The 27,965-nt window shown below is 39.7% G+C and overlaps 3 protein-coding genes across 4 annotated transcripts in view; 2 read left to right on the top strand and 1 right to left on the bottom strand.

The window, feature by feature from the left end:
* myzap (myocardial zonula adherens protein) overlaps window positions 1-7,538 on the top strand; it is a 33,231-nt gene extending 25,693 nt beyond the window's left edge. The window contains exons 9-14 of one of the 2 annotated variants that reach the window (XM_080436736.1): window positions 414-542; window positions 1,749-1,843; window positions 2,737-2,842; window positions 3,537-3,620; window positions 4,286-4,347; window positions 5,805-7,538. In XM_080436736.1, coding sequence (XP_080292862.1) covers window positions 414-542; window positions 1,749-1,843; window positions 2,737-2,842; window positions 3,537-3,620; window positions 4,286-4,347; window positions 5,805-6,234 — 906 coding nt within the window. In that variant the 3' untranslated portion in view covers window positions 6,235-7,538. Of the gene's footprint in view, window positions 1-413; window positions 543-1,748; window positions 1,844-2,736; window positions 2,843-3,536; window positions 3,621-4,240; window positions 4,348-5,804 lie in introns of both variants that reach the window. The other variant, XM_080436735.1, reaches the window with a different exon arrangement.
* Window positions 1-27,965, bottom strand: part of LOC308091208 (disintegrin and metalloproteinase domain-containing protein 10-like) — a 486,352-nt gene that overhangs the window by 147,771 nt on the left and 310,616 nt on the right. The window lies entirely within an intron of this gene.
* polr2m (RNA polymerase II subunit M) lies at window positions 8,633-16,752 on the top strand. Its single transcript, XM_080436761.1, has 4 exons — window positions 8,633-8,934; window positions 10,326-10,868; window positions 11,562-11,808; window positions 14,516-16,752. The coding sequence occupies exons 1-4, from the start codon at window positions 8,825-8,827 to the stop codon at window positions 14,660-14,662; spliced, it is 1,047 nt and encodes a 348-aa protein (XP_080292887.1). The 5' UTR covers window positions 8,633-8,824; the 3' UTR covers window positions 14,663-16,752.

Raw genomic sequence — 27,965 nt, 5'->3', positions numbered from 1 at the left:
CATCTGCTACTAGATAAGATAAGATAAATAATTTATTTTAGTGAACATTGACAATTCTACAACAAACAGCAAACTGTTAGAGGGCGTTTTTAGAATTGGCCTCGGGCCTAAATGGGTTAAGACAGAGATAACTAGGTTCTCAAACGTTTTAATGTCAAGGACCCCCATAACACTGAGAGCGTACACATGGATGAAACATGTCTCTCAGTGTTACAGGCCTGTAAGAGAACCACTGATATAACTAATTAACGTGAACCGATAAAAGAATGACATCATCTCCCTCTAGTGCAAAAATGATGTAATTGACATAAAGTCATCTGGGGTGCGTGGCTCTAAAATCTCACAGGATGTATTTTTTTCAAAAGCGAATCCATACTGTATCTCAACCCAAAATGTGTTTTGCCTTCGCCCAGGCTCAAATCGATGAGTACGTCAGGCGTCTGGAAGAAGCAGAGAGAAACATTAAGATAGCAGAGGCCAAGATCGCCGAGCGAGACCAGAGGATCATCGAAGTGGAGCGTCTTCTGGACTGTATGACACAGGTAAGACATAAAGGACTGGATCATGGGACTCTCAGGATTCACATGGGAATGACTCGAGGGTGGATCTCTTCTCTATACCTGCTTACCTAAAGTATATTGGCTCATAGTGTCACCTTTAAAGGAGCACTATGTAACTTTCCTGCTCAAGTGCTGACATTATTAACATTGAGCTAATAGAGCCTGCCTGCTTGCTCAGGGGATAAATTGAATCAGGTCAATTTATTTGTCAGATCCTGTGTCTAGGTGAGACATGACCTTTGACATGATCTAAAGAGCAGGGAGGCAAAATACAACCACCCCAATTGTATAAGTTATATTGTATTATTAACATACTCTACCATACAGATTGGACGAAAGTACATTTTATTCATTACAAAAAAAGTTACATAGTGCTGTTTTAAGTCCTCCATAAAGAGTTTTTTAGGACTTTTTGTATTGATATTGTAGATGGTATACCATAAATATGTATTTGATGTATCCTATGTATACAGGTGCACCCACACATCCACTAAGAGACGTCTTTGTCTGTGCCCAGGGACACATTAGCACATCCTGAACTCTATTCATTCATACAGTCACCAGCACCACACTGCATGACCTCATACACACCTCATACTAAAGGACTGCAATGGGAACAAGCTGTAAGCTTTTTTTGCGTTATCCTTTTGATTATGGTGGGTCAGATGTATGCTACCTGTGAGTGACATATGTTTATTTTATGATCAATAAAGATATCAATCAGACGTCATGTGGCCAGCCTGTGATATCAGTCATCTATTAAATATGATGTATGACTCCAAATTTTGGCAACGTTTCAGCCCATCAGAGCCCCCATTTATATTTTGACTCCTTTCTAAAATGAAAGTTTAATGTTTCAAAGGGTATAATTAAAAAAAATGAGCAGGACTTCTGTGGCCCCCTACTGGTAGTGTGCATATAAAGTTTTGCGCATGATTGGTTTGCTAGATTTAGCTTCGGACAGACAGACAGACAGACAGACAGACAGACAGACAGACACACGCACGCACGCACACGCACGCACACGCACACGCACACGCACACACACACAGAACTCCCAGCTAGCCTCTTGCAGAGCCACGGAATGAGGGTTAGGGTTTGTTAAGTTAAGTTAATACTGTACTGTCGTACTTGTTGCACTGCGTGTGTTTCTGGTATGAAAGACAAGCGTTGTTGTTTTCTTGGTAGGAAAAGAGTCACCTTCAAAATAAACTGCAGGAGTGCGAACAGCGTCTGAGATTGATGGAGCTCACTGATAGGACGGATTCAACTGTAGCCACCAGGTACTGAACTGATTACATTATCATATCAGCACACCAGCTTTTCAGTACTACACATGAGTTCATTAGTATACTTAATACTGTACGGTATGTTGTGAACACTGTAGAACAGTGGTACTCAAACTTTTTCGTGTCAAGGACCCCCAAATTGATATGTATTTGGCAGTGGACCCCCACCTGAAAAAAATGATATATATTTTTTGATATTATTGATATTTTTCTAAAATGTAAAAGAATAGAAGATGCAGGCTTGTAGATCTGCTATTTTTGAATAGCCAACGGATAAAGTGGTTAAAATTATTGTGATGCTATATTAACAACTTTTGCTGGGGACCCCCTGGAACCCCCCCCCCCCCCAAAGGCCCTCCTGTGGTAACTCTGAGGACCCCCTAAAGCAGGGGTCTTCAACAGGGGGTCCGGGACCCCTAGGGGGTCCTCAGAGTTACTACAGGGGGTCTGCCAAATCTTTGTGTGATATGATATTTTTTACCTTAACCACTTGAACCCTAGCATCCCTTTTCTGAGGAGAACTTTAACCAAAAATAGCAGATCTACAAGCTCACAACGCCTCACGCTGCGAGGCGTTGTGAGCTTGTAGATCGGCTATTTTTGGCAAAGAGGCATAGGTGTAGAGGGAAAAAAGAGCAGACCACGTAAACAAAAGAAATTGAATCTGAATCACAATTTTATACAATATAGAGGGGGTCCCTGCTTCATCTCTCTCTCAGCTAGGGGGTCCTTGGCCTGAAAACGTTGAAGACCCCTGCCCTAAAGGCTCCCGGACCCCCTGTTGAAGACCCCTAGTTTATTATACATACAGTATGTATGGAAGAGTATGGACCCTTACTATAATGCAGATTTAGAACTGATCACTCTGTGTTTTCTTTTTCTTTCAGGTCTAAACAACTGGAAGGGGAAGTCTCAGACCTGCGTGAGAGAATAAAGCACCTCAATGACATGGTGTTCTGCCAGCAGAGGAAGGTCAAAGGCATGATCGAGGAGGTCAGGATCACTTATTCATCTGTCTCTGAGTGCACAGTAAAGATCCTGAATGTTCATTCCACTCAAAGAGTGTATAAATGCAACCAAATGGAACCCTGTATCCACTTGGTGTGTGTGTAAATGCAACCAAATGGATTTGGTTGCATTTGGGTAGGGTCCAGAATCAGAATCAATCTTTATTGTCACATCACATTACAAGTAAGTAGTTAATTGTGCAGGCCCATCATTGCAGTTAAAAGTTAAAGTCAGATCATCAAAGACAGAGGAGAGGGGGGAGGCATAAAGTGCATAATATATGATTAATCTGCATAATAAATGAATGGAATGCCTCCTATTTGACTAAAGTGCATAATAAATAAGAGTCATGAGTTCAGTTCAGTCTGTGCTCTGGCACCAGGCTTGGCTCTCATTCAGCAGTCTAATTTCTAAACTGTTCAATATTCTGGTGTTATTGCTCATGATGCTCCCGTATCGTTGGTCCCTTTGGTTGCATTTGGTTGCATAGGATCCATTTGGTTGCATTTGGTTGCATAGGGTCCATTTGGTTGCATAGGGTCCATTTGGTTGCATTGAGACACTCTTTGAGTTAAATGAACACTCAGGATTTCAATTATTTCCATTTTGAAAGCGTAATAATTTTGCTTCCATTTGAAACATTAATAATAACATTGTGTCGTTTGAAATAAAACAAAAGGTTCAGTCTCTCCGAGCTCAAGTTGCCCAGAAGGACATGTTCATCTCGGAGCTCCTGGACAGGATTGCTATAGTGGAGTGTGAGGTGAGATGATGGAGTGATCCTCCCGGCTTTATAGGGTGTTATAAGATCATGGAACATGATCGTGGTGCTGTGTGATTCTCCGTAGATAAGATACACATGTCCTCATGTGTTCTATTGTGGTGGTGCTTTGTGAGTGTCTCTTTCACCTGCAGTGGTGGACTAAGTATATACTCAAGTAAAATACGTATACATATTCAAAAGTACAACTTACGAAGTACATTTTCATAAAGAAAAAAAAAAAAAAAGTGAAAATAGCAGATCTACAAGCTCACAACACGCCGCGCTGCGGCGCGTTGTGAGCTTGAGGATCTACTATTTACACTATATTTACAATAGGGCTTAAGTCGTTAATTCATAATATATTTTTCGGTCCCTTCCTACAAATGTAGTGGACTCAAAAGTAGGCTTTCTATTTAAAATATAGCGCCGTGAAAGTCATCAGTTTGCACAAAACAAAAAAACAAAACAACGAATTCTCCTAAAATGTACTTTTAAGTACAGCACTCAAGTACTGTAGATGTACTTAGTTGCTGGTCCACCACTGTAGCGATGCAGCCTCTCGTCTTGCATGTGTCTGACCTGAGTGACGCCCGTCTTCCCTGTTTCTTCCTTCTTCCCAGAATAATGAGTTTGAAGACAAGCTCAAGTATTTTGTGTCTGTACAGAACACTAGGCCACGGGATGTGCAAACCAGAGAGATGGGAGTGGGCTGTGATCTGCAACCCAGGTGAGCATCTGATGCGTTTTTATCTCCGAAAGCAAGGGGGGGAGATTAATGATTTCACCCTGTGTGTGTTTGTTTTACTGTCTGGGGCTAATCTCGAAAACCGCTGGACCGATCAGTGTCAAATGTTTTGTGCACACTGGCCAGTTGGCCAAGAAAGTACCTCCATGTATTTTTACAACATATACTACTGGCAGCCACACTCATGACTCAATGCTAATTGAGTAACCACTTACTGTATGTCACTGTGTATACCTCTTGGTTTCCGGGTCGTACTGGAAGGCTTAGGGTTCACCCTAACCCTAACCCTAACCCTAACCCTAACCCTAACCCTAATCCAATTTAACCAGGAATTTCAAATAAATGATTTTCTAACCTCACAAAAATATACCTAAACCTAACCCTAAGCCTAACAGTAACCCTAACCTCACAAAAACTGGAAAAGAAAAGAGAGAGAGAGAAAGAAAAAGTCAAACCCATGATGGGATTCGATCACGGGAGGTCATGGTCACTATATTAGCGCCGCTACCAGGTAAACCACTGAGGCAGCCAGTCAATCCTCTGCTTCGAGTAGTATTTGAAGCTCCAATACGAGTGTTTTATGTGCATTTTTGTTTTTGTAGTCCCATAGTGACGTATTAGGGAGTGAAAATGACAGAGCGGCAATAACTGACGCCTATGTGTAGTAATAATTACACAACAGCCTGGAACAGAAGCACAGAGTGAGAGTAAGTAAGTAAGTAAGTAAGCCTTGTCGAGCATATGTTCTGTTTCCCTAGCGTGATGTTCAAGTACTCCCCCTGGACATGGCGGTAGTACAGGATGTCACAGGGACTATCCCCAATCCAACCCTTGATGCTGAGTGCCAAGCAGGGAGGCATTAGGTCACATTTTTTGAGTCTTTGGTATTGCCCGGCCAGGAATCGAACCCTAACCTTTCAGTTACAGGGCGGACACTCTAACCACAAGGCCACTGAGCTGAGAGCGAATGAAGTGAACAATATTATAGCAGAATAGTGGTGAGATGTTGCGCAATACAGTGACATAAGTGGTTACTCAATTAGCATTGAGTCATGAGTGTGGCTGCTGCCACAGTCCTGTTACTTTACACACCTCATAGACTGGACATCCGGCCTGGCAGACAAACAGTACAAGCTCCATTTAGCACAGCGATTCTCAACTTGTGGGCCGGGGCCCACATTTAATGATAGTATAACATTAATATTTCCTGATCCAGAAACGGTCGACAACCACTGATTTTTTTTTTTTTTAAATTTTTATCCCGCGATTTTTGTAACCCATTTTTTTCACCCGGTGCCAATTTCCTAAGTGACAACCACTGATTTAACACGTGAACCTCTTTAGTTTTTGTTTTGCGGTTTGTGCCACAGACAGTCCCATCTTAACAGGCCTTTTTTCTTCTCATTTTGTTGTCTGATCGTGCGTCCCCCCCTTCCCAGACCTGAAGAACAACGGCATGATGCAGAGCCCACCATCCAGCCAGAGCCCTCTCAGTACCAGCAGGGCCCACTGTCCAGTCCAGCCTACAACCTGGTCCCCCTGCCCCAATCTAAGACATTACGGTCGGGTCCCCCACCGCCCCCACCCAGCAGACTGGACTCCACTCTACTGAGGTACAGCCCGCTCCAGTACAGCCGCTATCTGCAGGCCAACCCGTCCGTATCACATGCGTCTGAGTCCACCAGCACAGATGATTCCTCAGACTCAGCATCTTCAGGTCCAGACGGTTCTTCTACTCCGTCCTATTCGCCGACCTATTCTCCTCGAGCCAGGACGAGCCCGTCGAAGGTATACACTCCGTTCATGAGACTCATGGAGATAACGGCCAAGATGAACATCGACGGTTCACATAAAGATGACTCTCTTTAGTCTTTTCTTTTTTAAAGATTTATTTTTGGTCTTTTTCTGCCTTTATTGATAGTATAGTGAGTTGACAGGAAATGGGGAGAGAGAGATGGAGAGTGACACGCGGCAAAGGCCGTCGGGGTCGGGACTCGAACCCGCGAAGCGCCGTCAGGCTACATTGAGCCTAGGTGCCCGGACCGCTACGCTATAGCGGTCTGGGCCAACTCTCTTTAGTCTTAATTTATTTATTTGTTCTTTTTTTTTTTTTTGAATAGCAAGAACCCTATACATATTTTAGAAACATCTGTTCTTTTCGTTGTGTTCTAATCAGATAAAGACTTAAAAGTTTTTTTTTTTTTTTTTTGACACATATAGGATACATGTGTAAATTGAAATTTAAGAAGAGTGTTCAAATGGAATCAAATGGACCTGTGAGGGTCCATTTGGTTCCATTTGTACACTTTTCGTAGTTACAGGTCCATTTGGTTTTTGTGCACAGTGTGGTGAATGTGATCCAAATAGGTGAAGTACACAAATCAAATTTGTGAAGTTATCGCCAGATTAAATGATTTTTTCGTATCTGAAGGGTGTAAATAGTCTATCGCTCTGTAAATCACATGTAAATAATATAATATATTATTCATTCATCCTTCAATCGTTCAATATTATCTGTCAGTAATATTATTGAAGGATTGTATTTTGTTTTGTTTACAATGAATGTATATAGCCTGCGTTTGTGGCTTTTTACTGTAGCACACTATCTTGTATGAAGGTTTATATAGTATATGTGTGTGTGTGTGTGTGCGTGTATATTACCTGTTTCTTTTATATTTGCCCTGTATAAACGAGATAAAGAAAAGTATTATTTTGTTACTCGTCACAATATGTAAAACATATTTATTAATATGCTTTGTGCCTCTGTGAACAACCCGTTATGTCGGTGATGGAAACCATGGGAATATGATATTCTCTTTATTTAGATTGGCAACCGGGTAAACTCTGCGCAAATGTATATGCTCATATTAAATGTGACTTTATAGCAGTGGCTCTCAAATGGACCCTTACAGGTCTGTAACTCTGACAGTGTACAAATGGGTTCCATTTGTACACTGTCAGAGTTATGGGGCGTCCTTAAGTTTGAGGACCACTGCTTTGTAGAAGTAACTGCCATTCCTGAGCCAGTGGCAAACGTTATCTGCACTGCCAGATCATATCTCTGAAAAAGAAATATCTTTATGATGTGCCTTTTCCTTAATGATACATATCAAATTGCCACTAATGACAAAAGTATATATATTTGGAAATATATTTGGAATAAAGACTATTATACAAGCCTACTTGCTTTGATTATTTCATTATGAACCATGTACACACAAACCACTTTATGCTTTGGCTAGCATATTAGAATTAGAAAATAGCTGATCTACAAGCTCACAACAAGTCACTTCATGATGCATTGTGCAGCTTGCAGAGATGTTATTTTACAATTAAATTAAATCTTGAAAAAATGTGAAAATGTGTGAAAGCTTTGGTAAAAAAAGGGGGGGTTAACAGAAGCCTAAGTGTATAACAACTTTGTTGTTGTAACTAAGTGTTTCTGACACTGGATGGCACCACCTGCAGGCTAAATCACTCACTGCAAGAGGCCCTGTCATATTTCTGCTAGCCTCGCGTGGCCAGACAATATCACACGACACACTATTTCTGCAGTTTCAGCCATTGATCGACACAGAGGGCTTTGCAGGACATAAACTAATATTTACAGTGTTCAGTAAGTTTCCATTCAACATTCAACATCATCCATTCATTGAACATGGAACATAATTAAAGGAAAAAATACTAAATAAAATGTGCAGTTTAAATAACTGAGAGATTATGTCTAAAATAATGTTTTTGATATTTTGTAACAGGTGAACATCTTAGCACAGATACAAATCTATATTCTGTGTGAATCTAAAGTGATCTGAATGATTCATAGATTTTAATTAATTATTTAACGGTTGGTAGGAAAGCGGCAGAAGATGGTATGTAAAATCTAAAAGTCACATTAAACAATATGATTTAACATTAAAGGAGTAGTTCACCCCAAAAAATTACTTAATTAACTTAAATTACTTTCCTATCAATGACACACCCCATGAAGCCTTGAATTCTGTTCCTAAGAGACTCCTACTGGAGACTCCACCGGTCATCACATTATTGGCTCAGTAATCCAACAAAAACTAAACAAATCTCCATGAATTCAAGGCTTCATGGGGTGTGTAATACTAATAATGTGTAATAATTGATAGAAAATATTATTTTTTGGGGTGAACTACTCCTTTAAGAACAGTAGTCGCAGCACGGTGCACTACACACACCGGTACTGTAGATGGCGGTAGAACTACAATTTTAACACGACGGTTTCCGGCCAGAGAAGAAGATAAGAATTCTGGTTTGAACTATTTTAAGTGTCGTGTTTACATCATGTTTATGTCGTTATTAAACGTTTTACACGTCTTTTATCCGTCAGAGACGGTCTTTTAACAACAGCTCCGTGTTCATTAAGGTCCGTAGCGTCAGTAAATGAGGGTGGAGGGATATTAGTTCGTGTTGTGGTGTTAATAATGTGATCATGTCGTCGTCGTGGACAGAACGACAGGGACAAGTAGGAGATCTGAGGAGGCTCAGTAAAGAGGAGCTGTGTGACATGCTGCTGAGACAAGACCACTTACTGGACAACAAGTAAGTGGCAATGCAATGATACATACCACCTATATGTCACTATATGTACTTAGCTGTAGAATACAACTCTCGTAGACGTATTTATGATTCTGACGTTTTCAATCTACGAGAGTTGTAGGGTTCACCCCCATGGACACAGGGACGTTCTGCACTATACCCCGTAGACACTCAATCATAGATGTATTTGATCTATTTTGACATCAACATCTATCAAATACGTCCATTGATTGATTGATTGATTGATTGATTGAATACTTTATTAAGAAAAGACATGGAAACAGTGCATGGAAGTACAATTTACAGGTCCTCTAAACTGGATCGCTCATAAAAGCACAGTGGCTTATTTAAAATGAGATCCCCATCCTCCATGATAGTCTTGACCCAAGGCTATTGCCTAGGTATGTTATTATTAGGTTATTAGGTGTTTAAAGTATTGATTCTCAACCCTTTTTTATTTTATTTGAAGGACCCCCATTTGATACCATTTTTTAAACACCTCTGGGACACTAAAATCTACACAAAATTCCCAGTGTACACTCTGGAGTTACAGACCCATAAAGACCCTTTTGGACCCCTGAGAACCATTATTATTATTGATATTATTTTTTATATTGCAGATTAAATCAATTGTATCAGATATTATAGGAACAGCAGCATTGTATGAATGAATAGAGTTTCTTCCATCACCACAGTGAACACTGCAAAGTTGCATCATCATGTGTCATTAGGTTTTAGTTATGGGATCACAAAGCACCCTTGAAACAGTTTTAAGTTTTTATGTAGATTCATGTGAGTGTTCTGCTTCATGTCTGGTGTAATCTTCATAGTCCTTTGCTGCTACAATAATACATTGAAGGAGTAGTTCACACAAAACATGTCTTATTTTCTATCAATTACACAGCCCATGAAGCCTTGAATTCATGGAGATTGTTTAGTTTTTGTCATTCCTGAGCCAATAATTTTTTTTAAAGTTTGCGACAAAAAAATGCCATGATTTCAAGGCTTCATGGGGTGTGTAACTGATAGAAAATAAGTACTTTTTTGGGTGAACTACTCCTTTAAGCCCATTTACTGATTGTTAATATTCATGGATGGGCTTTCAGTATATGAGACTACTTGCATGTTTTCCCCCTGCCGGCCACCTGCACGAGCTCCAGACTTATACTGTAGGAGGTTCTCATCTTATTTGACCATGAAGGCATCTTTGGAGCTTTCTTTCTTGTATTCACTCAAAATAACCTACCTACAGCCTAGAATATTGGTATTTATATCATGTACAATTGATGATTGTTATGCCATGCTTTTAAACCCTGTAGCACTCTGAGATTCGCAAGAATGTTAAGTGCTTTATAAATAAAATGCATTATTATTATGATTGTGTTCATTTGCAGGAGGTTCGTACAGAAACTCCCGGACAAAGGGAAGAAGATATCAGAGTTTGCGGAGCGAGTCCGTCTCGCCATCGCCCACCACGAAGAGCAGGAGAGCAAACAGAACGCGTTGTCTTTTTCAGAGTTCCAGTCCAAATACCAGCAGGCGTTCTCTCAGCAACGACCCCGCGTCCACATCGATAACCCTGCTGCGAGCTCCTCATCGCACCACAACGGAACAGGTGAGGAGGAGAAGAACGCTCCTTGTGATGGAGAGACCATGGAGGCGGCGGCGACGGCCGGTGGCTCTCTGAACTCTGACGGCGGGACAGAAGAGAGCGAGCTCTCGGAGGCGTTGGAAAGGGTTAGCCTGTCTCACACCACCACCACCACCAGCACTGGTTCTGCTTCTGCTGCCGGAGAGCGTACTAAAGACGCCGGCGCTGAAATGGACAATTACTTTCTGGGAAAACAGACACAAAAGAAGGCGCACTTCATGGATGTTCTGGAAAAGAACGAGCACAATCCGTCCCCGCCCAGGAGACAGCAGTTCAGACCTAATCAGTGAGTCGTTTTGTCTTGATTAGTTTTAGACATTTTGTATTAATTAAAATAGTTAGAAGTATTCATTAGAAAGGGCATGACGTTTAGGTGATAATAGCCCCCTGCACCCATTATCAAATGAACCACATGATGAACTATCCCTATTCTGGGGCAAATATTCAGCACAATAGCAGATCTACAAGCTCACAGTCTTAGCTAATCGGAATCTGTCATTGTGCACAAAGCTTTCTTGTGAATTCATGAAACCATAATGTTTGTGTTTTTGAACTTTCACGCTGTAGGGCCAAATCGAAATGATCAATTTTCTCTAGCTAAGAGGGGTTGGTAGGGTTGGTTACATAAACACCTTTTATCAGTCAATTCTTAACCACTTGATTTCCTAGTGTTTTGGGCATGTCATAATAGGTGAACATTCAGAAAAGAATTGCAGATAAGCTCATAATGCGTCACGTGCGCAATATGTTGTCAGCTTGTAGATCTGCCACTTTTGATGCTTTTGTGTGAAGCTGATATATGATCGAGTAAGGCCTTAATTTACGGAAAAAAACACAAAAAGTTAGAATATGGAGATAAGAGGTTTCTGCCCGACAGCAACGATATTAGGTTCAAGTGGTTAATAATAACAATGTCTAGTGATGTGGAAATGACCTCATCTCAGTTGAAAACTTCTATCATCACATCTTTAATTTCCAGTCTGGGCCCCAGAAGTCCCAACAGCAGCTCTCCCTCGGGAGGATCCTTGTCGCCTGGCCGATCGTCACCTGGCGGAGGTCTGTCGCCGTCGCCACTCCTCTCCCCGCAGGCCAGGAAGGAACGCGACAGGAAGCACTTGGATGACATCACGGCGGCGAGGCTTCCTCCCCTCCACCACGACCCCGCGCGGCTCCTGTCCCTGGAGGAGTCGGCCGACCTCCTCAGGACGCAGAGGAAGAAAGAGCAGGTTTGTGTGTAACCCCTCGGATTCAAGTTCTCGGTCTCCACGAGTCATTTCAGTCATTTGGATTCCATAGAAGTCAGCCATGTCTTCTATGGAAGCGTGTCATGCGCCGAAAATAGCAGATCTACAAGCTTACAACACGTCGCAGCTGTTTTCGGTTATTAGTTATTTTAAGATTAACCCATTAAGACCTGAAGCCGATTCTACAAATGTCTTCTAAATCCCAACAGTATTCTGAAAAACGTATGTTTCTATATCAGTGGTGCTCAATCTTTTTCATGTCAAGGACCCCCAAAAATTTAAATGTATTTGGCCACCGACCCCTATCTCAAAATATGTTGTTCCAGGGACCCCCAGAGGCAAAGATTTGAATAAAAAATGTTCGCTTTAAAATTATATATATATTAAAAAAATTTGCACACATTTTAAAGATTAAAAAAAAAATAGCAGATCTACAAGCTCGGTGCCGCGCTATGAGCTTGTAGATCTGCTATTTTTGAATAGCCAAAGATTACACAGATTCTTTCCCGGTCTAAATGGGTTAAAGAGTATTTGAAGTGGGCAAACTAGCAATGTTCAATCTTCTAGAAAATCATGATGATTTCAGATTTCATACAAGCAAATGTCTGGCATCTGGCATTTTGTTTTAAAATACAAGATGACTATCCTTTTTTGTCAGGGCTAGGATTGCCAAACTTTAGCATCAATCTGCAATTTCTTCATCTGGTTGGCTGTATGGCTGACTGGCTGTATACCAAAACAACATGATTTGAATCATTTTACATATTGTGTGAATTGTTTGTAAAACACAGCGCTAGTGTGTTTGGGGGGCTCCTTTCACGCTTTTTCACAAATTAGGACTTGGCCTAACACATTATTTTCAGCCGTGAGATTTGATTTTGCTTTAATCCACGATAACCACTTAAACCCTATATACATCTTTGACCGGGATCCCCCAGGGGTCTTTACTTGGTCTCCCCTTTTTTCACCTTTTAAACCAAATCTCTTTGGTCAAAAAGAGCTGTTGTGTTGTTGCGACGCGCTTTTAGATTGGTTATTTTCGCCGCATGTTCGTCCCCCTCCCAGAATAGGGTTCATGTGGATAAAACGTCCACATGAGAAAATCAACGGAGGCGCAGATGGTGGGAGTGACTTTGAATGGATTTCTCTACAGAAGAATGCTATTGTATTGTTTTGTACGTTTCGTGGAGGTTTGGGGAGCACAACTTCTGCCCTAAGTGCAAACGCACACTCGCACAGAGAAGAGAACTGGTATAAACTGGTATAAAGCAATGATTTTAAATAATGGGGAACAAATGTGTTTATTATTACACATTTCTGTCCTCTATTATTGATCTAGGAATTTTTTTTCTAATAACTAACTAATTGTATGATTGTTGTGAGCACTTTTTCATTTGTTTATATTGCGCAATTTAAAAACACAACAATGGGATGCTAAACAAGCATGTAATTCATGATAAACTGTGACCAGCTCTTGGTTTGAGCTTGAAAGTTTTAGACGCACCGCCGTCCGTCCGTCTGGCTTTGTGGTTGCAGTTAAAAATGTGAAGTAAAGAAATTGTAGAATTAAAAAACAGAAATCTATTTTAAAGTGATCACAGAACACCTGAATTATATTTTAAAAGCTGTAGAAGAACTAAAGACAGGATAAAAAAAACCTATACAGAAACTAGATTAAACACTATCGGACACAAATGAGTAAATGACGAAGAAAAAAACTGTTCGTCAATCAATTAATCAATTACGATAATGAAATTGTTAAATGTATTTCATTTATTTCATTCAACCTAACGGGTCATAGAAGCTTTTATCCCTTACATTGGAGGGGACCACATAGTTTTTAGCTTCCAACTTTCAATAAAGCTGTCTATACCCCAAATCAAAGGTAACGGTCTATAATTTAACCTCGATACCAGATATTATGTCTTCTCAACATTCCAAAGGTGCCAAAAAAAAGCAGCAAAACACTACGTTCCTTTGTCCAAACACTTTTATGGAGCTCACTGTATGGCTTATTAGCAATTCTAGTTTCGTTGATGCCTTTAACCCATTAAGACCGGGAACGAATCATTATTTTAGATTTCTTTTAGCATTTCTTTTGGCTATTCAAAAATAGCAGAGCTATGAGCTTGTAGATCTGCTATTTTTAGAAAAATCGTGAAAATGTGTGCAAATCTTGGAATATATATTTTTTAAAGCGAACATTTTAACTCAAACTTTGCTTCTGGGGATTCTACAAATGTCTTCTAAATCCTAACTGTTTTTTGAAAAAAAATATGTTGCTATAATATCAGTGGTCTAACTTTTTTCATGTCAAGGACCCCCAAAATGATATGTATTTGGCCGTGGACCCCCATCTCAAAATATTTTGTTCCAGGGACCCCCCAGAAGCAAAGATTTGAGTAAAACGCTTTAAAAAATATATATATATATATATTCAAAGATTAGCACACATTCTCACGATTTTTCAAAAATAGCAGATGTACAAGCTCGTAGCGTGGCACTCGCACTCGATCTGCTATTTTTTGAATAGCCCAAAGAAATCTAAAAAAATGACACCGATGCGTTCCCGGTCTTAATGGCTTAAAGTGGCGTGACGGGCGTTTAATAATACTCCGCTTCAGCCTCCTAGTGTTTACAAACCTTTTCATGTCAGCTTTTTCCTTCTGCTGTGTTGTGTTAATTTCAGGAATTGCAGGCCAAACATGCAGCCCAGAAACTGTCTGAGGGGCTGAGGAGCACTATGGGGCGCTTCGACCCTGATGGTGGGGGCCCCACGGCTGCCTACAGAGAGGTTCACGATGATGGAGCCCAGCTCTCCTCAGAGGAGGACTAATCCCTGAGGAGGGCCCGCCGGGGTACCCGGGGGGTGCCTGAGCAATAACCTTTACGGACCCGGGACAACAGGGCTTTGGGCCCTGCGATGGGGAGCCTATGGAAGGGAAGGATTTTCAAGCTCTCCCTAAGACACGCATTCTTAACGCATTAAGACCGGGGAAAAGCATCTGTCATTTTAGATTTTAACCACTTTTAAACATTATATTATTCAAAAAATAGTAGATCTACAAGCTCATAGCGCGGATAATTGAATTATATATCTTTTAAAGTGAACTTTTGTAACTCAAATATTTTCTACAGAAAATAGCAGATCTTACAAGCTCATAGCGCGGCACCGAGTGCCACGCTATGAGCTTATAGATCTGCTATTTAAAAAAAGTAATAACTTTTGCGCAGATCTTTGAATATATATTTTTTTAAGCGAACATCTGTAACTCAAATCTTTGCTTCTGGGGGATTCTACAAATGTACAAAAAAAAAGGTACTAAATGTATTTGGCTGCAGACCCCCATCTCAATGTTGTTCCAGGGACCCCCCCAGAAGCAAAGATTTGAGTTAAAAATGTTCGCTTTAAAAAATATAGATATTCAAAGATTTGCTCAAATTTTGACGATTTTTCAAAAATAGCAGATCTACAAGCTCATAGCGCTATGAGCTTGTAGATCTGCTATTTTTGAATAGCTAAAGTATAGAATAATGGTTAAAGTGGTTACACAGATGCGTTCCCGGTCTAAATGGGTTAAAGGGGGATATTATGGCATGGCCCATGTGCATTGGGGGCATTGTAAAGCCGTAGACGGTGTCCCAGACTCTCCCACTCGGGAGGTTGAATGGTGGGTGGTTAAACGGGCGTATTGAGATGTCATCCAGGCAGCGTTGCATTAACACCCTATATACTTTTGTTGACTGGGGTCCCCCAGGGGTCTATACTCGGGTCGCCTCCTTTCCCCCCCCCCCCCTCCTCTCCGCACCGTATATCTTCGCCGAGAATAGCCGATGTACAAGCTCACAGCGCATCATCGTGGCGCGTTGTGAGCCTGTAGATCGGCTATTTTTGCCCAATGTTTCGCCTATATTTCGGTTGAATGTTATGCCCATTATGACAGGCCCCCGGATAGGGATAATAGGGCTTGTGTGGTTAAGTCGTTGCGGTCTCTGACAGGAATAGTAAAGTACCTTGCTCTTACGTTGTGTCCAAAATGTCCGCCACGCTCTGGGGTGTATGTATCTATAATACCTGCTGTTTGTGGGTTCATCATTACGTTGAATGTGGAATTGCTTTAATAGAATAATTCCTCTCAGAGTGTTTTACATGTAATAAAGTACACGGACAAAATGCTAACCGTAAATGGAGTCGAGAAGAAAAGAACACAACACACTTGTTTATCATCTTATCATCAAGTTTGATGATAAAATTTTCCAGCTATAAAAGATCCAACTTTTAATTTCATTAGTTCAAGCATTTGGGCTACAGTATGGCTTGAATATAGCACACTAAGCATGATATATTTTTTATGCACTGCACAATGCAGTATACAATATCAGTGTGTTTATTTTACAATATTGATGCAGCGTTCAGATAGGCTACTGGTCAGCAGGTAAACTTCTAAGTTTACAACCTGTATAAAAAAAAAAGTGGGTCAAATATTTGTTTGGGACAAGCTTCCACGAATGTAGTTAAAAAAAGATAATCATAAGAAAAGGTTAAATAATAAAGCAATATCAGTGTCGTCTCTGTCGGATGTCCAGAACTGTTACTTTTCAGGATTCTAATTCAAAAGTAGCAGATCTACAAGCTAAAACGCTTTGGTGTGACTAGTAGTATGATCAAGTAGGGCGTTTATTATTCACGAAAAAAACACAAAAAGTTAGAATATGGAGATGGGAGGTTTCTGCCCGACAGCGATGATATATACAAGTTGTGTACTCAAAACAATAAACCAAAATAAGGCAGAGCACCTCAGTGGTAAAAAGCAGACTATTTTTGACACAGCAAGTGACTGTTTACAACCATTTCAAAAGAAGCGATGTGATGATGATGCTGTGTCTGTGTGTGAACTAAATAAATGGATTTGATTTCTGATACTATTGGTGATATGTTGCCAGCTCTTTTCTGTATTACCACTGCTGTGTAATGACAGATGAAAATGCTCTTATTCAGATTCTGAAGATGTCAAATAGTAAACCAGGCTTCAATTCACATTTAGAGTTGTAGGGGTGTATTTTTTTTTAATAAATGTTATTTATGTGATCAATCTAGATTTTTATTTAAGGGAGGTCCAATACATACACTTTAACTGGCTGTCAGCCTATTGGCAACTTGTCATACATTTACAAACATTTTCAACAAATCGAATAACTATGTAGGAATATAACTATACCATAAAAGTTGCATTTTTCTTTTAACTGCCTAAAACGGGGACTTTGTAAACAAAGACGAATACATTTCCACGATCATTTTCGAGGTGTTAGAAAACTGGAAATATCTCTTGTAAAAATGACAAACGCATTATAATGAACTGCTATTCCATATTAAGCATCAAGCAGACATCTTCCAGAATGTTTTGTTACCCGTGCTGTGGTTAAGACCCGGGCAATAACTCAGCTGTCTATACAATCCTGTGTGATGTTATCAATGGGGAAATCTGTGACAGACTTGATAAGATTAATAGAGGCAGCAGTGAAATATGGGAGCGTGATGGCTGCCTCCCATCTGGATCGCATTTGGATGGTGTTATTGTTGCTGGGAATGGCAGGAGAGGGGATGGCACGAGGCGTATACGTGACATTGTAAACACCATTTCTCAAGTGTGCTAATGTACAGTAGATAAGAGATGCCGGGCTACATTAAAGGTGCTGTATAAGTGATAGTTTTTTTGGTTAAATAAAGAAATGTTTTTGTTTAAAGGTTAACGCTCTATATGCGGATAATAATTGCCATAGAGCGTTTGTTAACTAAGAAAACAGAAAAAGCATTTTCGGTTTGCGATACCAATTTGAGTTCTCTCTCCTGATTGGATAAAAATGGTATCCCAAACTGAGACCCCTGTTAATTACCAAACACTATAGCAATGAAAATAGAGCTATTTAAAGGTATGGTAAGTGATTTACTTTGGTTAAAATAAGTGTTAAATATCTCTATATTGTGATAGTACTCATTACTATAGAGTGTTTGTTCAGTAAAAGGAGTCTCCCATGTCTCTCCAGCTCTTTATTAAACAGAAAATGCATTTTCAGTGCTCTCTCCTGATTGGCTTAAATGTGGTCACCTACCTGAAAATGTACTATATTCTGTTTACAAAAGAGCTGGAGAGACCCATGTGACCGAACAAACGCTCTGTAGCAATGATTACTATCAGAATATAGTACTTTAACCTTTTTAACAAAAACAAATAATACCAAAAAATATCACTAAAAAAACAAAATTACATAAAGTTTGCCTATTTTTGCCAAATGTTCTAAAATGTTTGCCTATTTTGACATCCCCAGAATAGGGACGCTAGCCTTTTTTTCCTCCCTAACAGCCATTCGCATCGCTTTCTATTCCAGTCTTTCTCAGATACGACTTCGCTTCAGAGTGGCTCATGACACAGGAATTTTAATGAGAATGTAAGGAAGTGATTGAACGAGGTTTCACGTGGGCCCGGGCTCGCTGGTATAGATGCTCCTTGATAACCTTTGGATAATTGCTGCCACGGCATCTCTGGGAGATACTCACCAGGAAAAAAAAAGAGAAAACGCCATCTGGCTGCTGTGTGTTTAGACATTGAGGCTGATGAACTCCAGAAAGGCCCTTTGCTTTGACTTCCAATAATAAATATATGAGCTCTTGCTCTAGAGAGGATCTTCCTTGTACTGGGAATAATTAGGGTCTACCTTCCTAACATAAATTCAAAGACTGTTACCAATTAAGGGGCACTTTTTTTCCCCCTGTAGCTTTTACTCCACAGTATCTTACCCACGCTATCTGTCGTTAGATATGGCTTGACGCCGAACCAAGCCATGCGTTCTACGGCCACGGCCCTTTTGTGTGTGTTGTTCGCATGGGGGAGGAGGGTTGTTTATACTTGAACTTGGTGAATCCCACACCCCTCTCTCTCATCGCTGATTAATAAGCTTTCCTCGTGGAGCTGTATGTCTGCAAGCGATTTGCTCCGAACCTCGAAAGTCCGAAATCACACATCTCGGGGGAGCGGACATAATTTGGGTCTTTGGGAGGAGAAAATGGTATGCTGCTTGCAAAAACGGCCTTCTTCAAAGACAAGTCAGCGCAGCCTTACATTAAATTTATGATGTATAGACTGGCATTAAGCAACAATTTAGTCTCTCGGGCAGAATGAGTGCGTTATGTCTGCCAGGTTGCAGGGGCTGAGGTCATATTTTTTCCCAGCCTCTTCCCATCTGATGTTTTGGTCTTATTTTTTCAAGGCACACAAGGATATGAAATAATGCCGTACTCAGCAGCTTTCTGCAGATAAGGTTACAGTTTATCTCTTCTCGTCCCAATTAGAACCAGCCTCTCTTCATACAAGGCCTGGGATTGAATTATGAGTTCCAGGTTTTTAGTTTTTTTTTCCCCCTCCTTTTTTTTTGGTTCTGTATTTTGAAATGTGCCTTGTTGATAAATTGTACACATCAAATATTTTTTCATTTCACAAAGCAGAACCATCAACTGGGGCACTCGCCAGGGGGGTTCTGTTTTTGTAACAAATCTTGAGGCGTGGAAGATTTGGGAATAGGTTTAACAAGAGTCACTGTGTACTGGCCGAAGCTTTCATATGTTAATACATATCCTATATGTTCGAGCCGTGGCGGGAGCACCACATTTGAAACTATTAAAATGATCTCAAGCATGACAGCTGAGGTTGCCAATGTTTCATATGCAAATGCCATTATTGTCTGTGTGTGACACAAACAGCTTGTGTGGCTCGGCTCTCTATAGAACACTGCGGTTGACAGTAAATGCTTATTTTTCATACATTTCTGACTGTGAGAAACTTTGTGCCGAGACTCTAAAAAAGGTAACTTACTGTAGCTCTCTTTATGTTATAGCTGAGGAAGCAATGACGTGTGGCTGCTGCAGCTGTCTATGACCATGTAGTAGTCTGCAGTATGCAGTGGTGGAAAATGTTTTACTGTCTATGACCATGTAGTAGTCTGCAGTATGCAGTGGTGGAAAATGTTTTACTTAAGTAGAAGTATCAATAATGCAATGTAGAAATACTCTGTTACAAGTAAAAGTCCGAAAAGTACAAAAGTATTGGTATCAAAATATACTTAAAGTACCAAAAGTAGAAAGTACTCATTATGCAGAATATACCATTTCACAAGTTTTCAAATGTATACAAATATTTTAAAAATAGCAGATCTACAAACTCACAATGCGATGCGACGCATTGTGAGTTTGTAGATCGGCTATTTTCAAGTGGTTAATGTATGTTTTGAATAAAAATATACAAAGTAACTAGTAACTAAAGTTTAAAAAAAAAATGCAGTGTAGTAAAAGTACAATATTTGCCTCTGAGAAGTGATGGAGTAGAAGTAAAAGTACAGAAAATTGGAAACACTCCAGTAAAGTAAAAACACCTCAAAATTGTACTTAAGTACAGTACTTGAGTAAATGTACTTAGTTATTTTACACCACTGGCAGTGGTGTAAAATATGTACACACTGAATGCACAGAGAGTCTGATGAAGTAAACCTAATTTGTAGTTCAGTGAGTGTCATGATGAAAAAATATCTAGAACTGTGTCCCAACTTGTTTTTCATGTAACAGGCATTCAGCCAACAAGATTGAACAATTACCAAATTATCTTTTTATTTTGTTGCATTTTCTGATATTGAATATTTGTCCTGAACAGCACAAGGTGTGCAGCAGGTTGACCCTTGTTGTTTCCAATGGTTCCCACAGCTCTCTGATATTCCAGTTTATGTACATAAGCTGTGCACTGTTAAAGGTAGGACAACAGATAATGGACCACTTGATATTTACATACTACGCCATATCGAGACAACAATATCAATAGCTTTTTTAATATAATCATATGGAAATGACTTCAAGTTCTTAAAAAAAAGGCAGCTGGAATTGAATTGAAAACTCACAACATCACAAACAAAGTTAACTTACCACTTGTACATATTATGTACATGTATTTACTGTACTGTACTGTACTGTAAAATATTGGTCTACTCTGTATAAATGTACACTGTAAATGTCTTGCATTCAAGCCCAGCTTGTGTTTGCAATGTTCTGGGAGGCTTTTCCAACTGTTTAATATGACATTAAATGTATATCTGATGATATAAGTATCCTCGTGTTTGTTTATGGGGAGCTTGCGTGAGTTTGCCAGGTTGGACTTGTTCCACATCTGATGTCACAGCCTTGAATAGTATGGGAAATGTGGGGGCGGATTTAGCTGTTCAAGTCTGATTTCCAAAAATGTATAGAACATATTTATTACTTACAGGATGAGAATTCCAAGTTACGTACAACAAAGGCACAGTTTTTTCACATTATTTGAAGAACCTGATTTATACGACATAAATCTATATATTCAGCATTATTTCCTCCGTTCAACTCTGGCTGGTGAGATGTGTTGCATGTCTCTGTATTGTCTCTAAATGAAACAAAAAAAATCAGTGATGGAAGAAGTACTCACATGTTTTACTTAAAGGGATACTTCACTTTAGGGCCGGGGAAACATTTAAAAAATATATTAAAAATAAATGAAAAAGTTATGGAAAATTCATGGCCCCCTCACGCATTAGAGTGTCCTACTAATGTGTGAGGGGGCCGTGATTTTGCCATAACTTCTTTCATTTTTTTTATATATATTTTTAATGTTTATTTTATGTGAAAGTGAAGTATCCCTTTAAGTAAAAGTATCAATACTGCAATGTAGATATGCTCTGTTACAAGTAGAAGTCCTGTATTCCAAATGCACTTGAGTAAAAGTACCAACGTTTCGGCATCAAAATATACTTAAGGTACCAAAAGCAAAAGTACTCATTGTGCAGAATGTTCCATTTCGCAAGTTTTCAAATGTATAAAAACTCTTTTGAAAATAGCCGATCTACAAGCTCACACTGCGTCGCATCGTGTCACATTGTTAGTCAAATGGCCAAAATACATTATAGGGCTGAAGTTGTTTGCGTTTTGTAATAAAAATCTAAATCTACAAAGTAATCTACATATAATTGCAGTGGAGTAAATGTACAATATTTTCCTCTGAGATGAAAACTAAATACCGAAGAAAGTAAAAAAATACCTCAAAATTACATGTACTTAGTTACTTTACGCCACTGCAAAAAAATACCCTAAAGATTCATTGAAAATAAAAGAAACAAGCCTTCTAAAAATATTTGTATAAATATAAATATTGAATCTGATAGTGTAGAAGCTCAGTTTGATTTAGTTCTTGTTGAATGCAGTAAGGTGAACCCAGTGTCATGTTAGAACCATCCTATTTGCTCAGCAGTGGGACTGAATGATTGGGAGGCCCCTGGGCAAAGGGCCAATGTTGAGGCCCCAATCTCTGGCACTCCACACCCACAATTAATACCCTGAAAGTTACCAAACAAAACAACAGGTTCCAACCTCTCTTAAAAGCGCATAATAAACAGAATGAAAAGACTCGCCAAATGTCTTCAATGTCTCTTTTTTCCCCCCCCTTCTTCTGTTTATCAGTAACATATTTTCAAACTGAAGTCAAATGGTGATCCGTGTGTGTGTGTGTGTGTGTGTGTGTGTGTGTCCGTGTTGGTGCGTGCGTGCGTGCGTGCATGCGTGTGTGAGTGTGAGTGTGAGTGTGTGTGTGCGTGTGCGTGCGCGTGCGTGCGTGTGTGTGTGTGTGTGTGACTGTGTGTGGTTGTGTTTGTGAGTTTGACAGATTGCAAAGAACCTGAAGCGTCTCATCTTTGATTCTTGCCAGAGAGTCCTGGGAATTTGGACAGGATGAAAAGTATTAGACAGGTAAAGACAAACAAACAAACAAAAAACAATTCCACGTGACGGTTAAGATTTACGGTAAACTGACTGGTTTTTGATAGTATAGATGGAAGTAGTTTTCCGGCAGTGCCAGTGATTTGTTTGGCTGACAGCGTAGCATGGCATTTTTTTTCTATAACATAGCATGGTGGTTTTTTTAAGGATGTATGTTGGGCGAATGGGCGTGCATAGCATGCCATTTTCTGTTCCCTGGATAATATTGTATGCCATATGTTTAATGCTATAGTGTCGCATTACGCTTTTTGGACAATATTACTTTTTTTTATGATGACATTGAAGGCTATATAATGTAATGTTTTGACAATTTAAATTTCCGATTAAAAATTTAGGTTGTTTTTACACATACAATAGTATTTTATGTCATTTTTTATGACAGTATAGTATGATGTTAGTTTCACTTCATTGATGATGTAATACAGTATGTTATTTTTTTATGTATTTTTAAATGACGACATAGTGGGTATTATAGGCTTTTTATTATTTTCTGATAACATGATACATCATATTGACCTTTTCAGTAGAATTGTGTTGCTATAGGGACTGCTTGGGTATATTTCCTGTCAGCTACTGATATTACTGCTATATTACTGCCAAATAACTATTCACAAGCAAACACTACAAGAAGAAATAAACTCTGAGTCATTTAGAATATTGTTTTATTGTCAAGTGTGAAAGGGTCTATAGATTGTTTTTGATGACATATGCACATTAGTATTTGGGTAGTTTGTCAAGCCAAAAGGCATATTTAAATCGGGTGACTTGAACATGCAAGATTAGCAACCAAGAGCTGAACACACTGAGCTAAGCTCCTCTTGTTCTCTAAGAGAATTTCAATAATAATAATTATTATTATTATTGTTATATAATTGTGGCCCTTTGGGGTATTTTCTGTCACTGTACATTTATATGTGAAATGTGTCCTTTGCATTTACTGTACCCATCGTCCTAAACTATAGCTGTCCCACTACTGTCTGATTCCCATCATGTTGGCTTTCAAAACATACTTACAAGTGAACAGGGCTTGAACGCACAACACAAGGCTTCAACAACAACTGCAGACTACTCTGAAACCACGTTTTCTTTCGTGTTCTCAAAGAACCTTTCACATTTTGGTTTCTATGTGTCTAGGTGACATTATAAAATGCACTGTCATTTCTGATGACATTGAAGCAGGGATGTTGCACCAGTATGGTGTTTATTGGTGACATATTACAGTACTTTTTCTTCTTCTTTTTTTACAACATAGGCATGGCATATTTTATTGATATCCTGTCGTATTGTAAGGCCCTGTTATGATATACAGTATAGGGCCTTTATATGGCATGCAGTAGTATGGCCTATTTTCTTTGACAACATAGTATTATGGTCTATATATATTTTTTATGTCACAGCAATATCCTGTGTACATTTTGCACTCAGGATTAGTAGGCATTATAGCTACACAACATAGTAGACCTATTATGGGCCATTTTTATTACATAATATTGTGGTATTACTGTCAAAGTATTAGTACAGCAGTTTTTGTTTAAAAAAAATCTTTACATAACTTAAGTACAGAACTGTGTATTTTTCTTGGCATGGTATTTTCAATTATACATAAATATCGTCTTTGTCAGGTGGAAACCTCATGTGTCCAAAACTGTTACTTTTCAGGATTCAAATGAAAATAAATAGCTAAAGTAGCAGATCTACAGGCTCAAAACATGTCACTTTGCGCCATGTTTCCAGCTTGCATGTGGGTCTGCTTCTTTTGATGCTTTTGTGTGACGCTGTAGTGTGATCAAGTAGGGAGTTAATTTACGAAAAAAACACAAAAAGTTAAAATATGGAGATAAGAGGTTTCTGCCCCGATAGCGACGCTATGCTCTGAGAATGCGGGAGTGCACCCGGTTTGCTGGGGTTGTTATGAAATTCAGAACACCGTGCTGTGGGAGCACACACTAGTCCCTCTCTGTAACAGTACTCTGTGTGAAAAGCCTTGTTAACCGAGTGTCTGAACATCGGTGACAACACTGGCGGAGGAAGCCAGTGATATAAATGCGTATATCTTGAACAATGCCTACACCAATGGTTCCCAAACTGGAGGTTGGGGCCCCCAGTGCCTTAGCTTAATGTGCAACATTGTTTTCTCACTCAACAGTAAACAAACCAACATACAGTATAACAGGGTATCTGCACATTTCTAAAAGAGAGAATTTAAGGACTTTTCTATTACCTCTAAAATAAAAATAAATAAAAAAACGAACAAAAAGCTAAAAAGACCATTACTATTTAAAAAATAACCAACAAACTATACTATAAAAAAAACACCACGATTTACAGATATTACGCAAGAAAGAGGCAAAAATGCAGAAACAGAAATGTGCTTGCCAGGGTTCAAATATAATTATTTTGGGGGGTCAAGGCCTGAAACGTTTGGGAACTCTTACACATCACAGATGATGAGGTTAAGATGTTGATGAATTGAATACATACAGTAGGACCCCAATGGAAACAAGGCCGCAAGGACTTTTTTGGTGTTATCCTTTTACCAAGTGTATGTGTAGTTCGCTCTGATTGGTCTATATACAGTATGTAACATGCTCAATACGACAGCAGGTTTTTCCTTCATAGTTCTCCGTATTTCTATAGCCTATACAGCAGTGGTTCTCAAAGTGGGGACCGGGGACTCTCAGGGGTCCTTGGGGGGGGGGGGTTTCAGGGGGTCCCCAGCTAAATGAGTTAATATAGCGTCACAATAATTTTAACCACTTTAACCATATATTTTATACTTTGGCTTTGGAGGGACAGTGAGTGCATTCTCCAGCAGCGGCATTCTGGAATCTTGAATAATTCAGATTTTTCTTCTCTTCTGGGGGTCCCTGGCACAACCCCTTTTCAGATGGGGGTCTGCAGCCAAATACATATCATTTTGTGCTTTGTTTGGGGGTCCTTGACATGAAACCGTGAGAACCACTGGCCTATACAGCACCAGAAACCTACAGACACCTGTTTGCCAAGCCTTAGGTAGTTATGTCACCAAAGAAATAAGATACAAACATAAGCAGATAAATCAGTCATGATGAGGCTCAGAAAGAGAGAGAGAGAGAGAGAGAGAGGGGGGGGGGCTGATTTATCCTGTGTGCATCAATTAGCTTGATGCACAACAGGTGTGTAGTCAGTAGTCACACCCAGCTCAGAGTGTAATTAGTTTAATTCAGCCCAGGTGTGACTGCTTAAGCACATGAGTCCCTGTTCTGGGCATGTCATAGTAGGCAAACATTTACAAACTTTGGCCAAAGTAGACAAGCATTTGGTGAAAATAAGCGAACATACGCCATTCGGCGAAAACAGCAGATCTACAAGCTCATAACTCGTGGCAACAGACAGAATATGTGTGGTCACACCCAGCTCAAAGTGTTTAGTTTAATTCAGGCCAGGTGTGACTGACTGCTTAAAAGGTAGGGTATGTCATGTTATTTAGTTAAAACAAAACGTTTCTTTTTGTTATAAAGGTTAAAGCACTATTCTGATAGTAATCATTGCTATAGATAGTGTTTGTTCAGGCTCATTTCTTTGTGTCATTTCTTTGTGTCATCGCTTCCAATTTCACTTGTTTAATCTGTATCCTGTGCGAGTGCTCTGTCCTCATTGGATAAAATTGTTATCCCGACCTGAACATGTAATTTCTGTTTAATAAAGTGATGGAGAGACATGGAGACTGTTACTGAACAAACACCCCATAGCAATGAGTACTATCCAGAATATTAAAACAAATATCACTTACCCTTTAATCACATGAACCCTACTCGCATCCCTATTCTGGGAATGTCATAATAGGCGGAAATAGACAAATATAGTGACAGCAATAAGCGGGCTTTTGGCAAAAATAGCAGATCTACACATCGCACGGTGAGCTTGTAGATGAGCTATTTTCACTATTAACCCATTAAGGTTCCGATTCTACAAAATGTGTTTTACATTTTTTGAAAAAAACGTATGTTGCTATGTCAGTGGTTCTCAAACTTTTTCATATCAAGGACCCCAAAATGAATATGTATTTGGCCGTGGACCCCCATCTTATGTTGTTCCAGGGACCCCCAGAATCAAATATTTGAGTTACAAATGTTCGCTTTGAAAAATATATATTCAAAGATTCGCGCTCGCGAAAATGTGCGGTTATTGGCAGTTTTTGGGCGTTTTTTTGCTACTTTATTTCGGTTTTAGGGTTAGGGTTAGGGTTGGGTTAGGGTTATGTTATTTCATTCTTATTTTTGCCTGATTCTACCGATTTTTTTTATCAAAAAAATGATTATATATATAAAAAAAAAAAAAAAGTCCAAATTATTTTTGTTTTTGCTGAATCGATTGGGTGGGCCAGCTTTCTATGTGGCCCACCCATGGCTGCGCCCCTGGTAGTAGCATCATTAGAGCTGTGTTGTTCAATGTGATTGGTCTACTTTTATTGGGACACAGCGTGAGAGAGTGGCGGCAACACCATTCGTTCATGCGTTCATATTGTTTTTTTTTACAGCAATGGCGGAGCATGGAATCTCTCAATAGTTCCCTGAAGAGAGCAGCAGCAGCAGCAGCGCAGGAGAGACCGTTTGAGACACAAGGTAAGGTTCAGAGAATCGGTTGTATATTTCAAGGACGGATTAGCCACTGGGACAGTGCGGGGCTGGGGCCCAGGGGCCCTTGACTCTCAGGGGCCCCTGGGGGGAACTGGGCTGCGAGGCCATTGACAATTTACTAAATTGAAATGCATATAGGTCAATCAAATATCAACTATGTGGGCCCCACATGCAAATACATGCACATACTGTACTTTTTAGGTCACAGACTGTAAATCCTGTATGATAAAATGTCTGCAGGTGCTTTCTTGATGCACGCCTTAAAACCCGAGCAGCGTGTTTGCGTGCTGTGCCAACCGGACATGCCCGTTGTGGTGGTGTAGCGCGCGGGTGGGGTGTTCCTAAAAGATGATCGGCCCACGGGGCTGCGTGGGAGTTTCTCCGTGCCTGGTATATTATCATCACATGAATCAACACGTAACTGTGAATAAGTGTATCTGAGCTCTACGTGATGATCAAGCATTTGGACTTCCGTTGTCTTCCGTTGCATTATGCATTATGCATGCATACATACATACATACATACATACATACATACATACATACATACATACATACATACATGCATACATATCTCTGCTGTCCAAAATATAAACTTTTCAGGAAATGAAAAAAAAACCCACAATACTACCTCGTCAAAGTTGGTACGGTGACTTTATACATTGTCCGATACTTGAATG

Source organism: Gymnoscopelus braueri (genome assembly GCF_963280865.1).
Source record: "Gymnoscopelus braueri genome assembly, chromosome: 1".
NCBI lineage: Eukaryota > Metazoa > Chordata > Actinopteri > Myctophiformes > Myctophidae > Gymnoscopelus > Gymnoscopelus braueri.
The sequence above is the reverse complement of the archived record's forward strand: the minus strand, read 5'-3'. Positions and strand labels throughout refer to the sequence as shown.

Coding starts and splice junctions, on each gene's coding strand:
- polr2m (XM_080436761.1), top strand. CDS start 8,825: ATGTCGTCGTCGTGGACAGAACGACAGGGACAAGTAGGAGATCTGAGG. Junction 10,869..11,561: donor CAGCAGTTCAGACCTAATCA/GTGAGTCGTTTT, acceptor TTTAATTTCCAG/TCTGGGCCCCAGAAGTCCCA. Junction 11,809..14,515: donor CGCAGAGGAAGAAAGAGCAG/GTTTGTGTGTAA, acceptor TGTTAATTTCAG/GAATTGCAGGCCAAACATGC.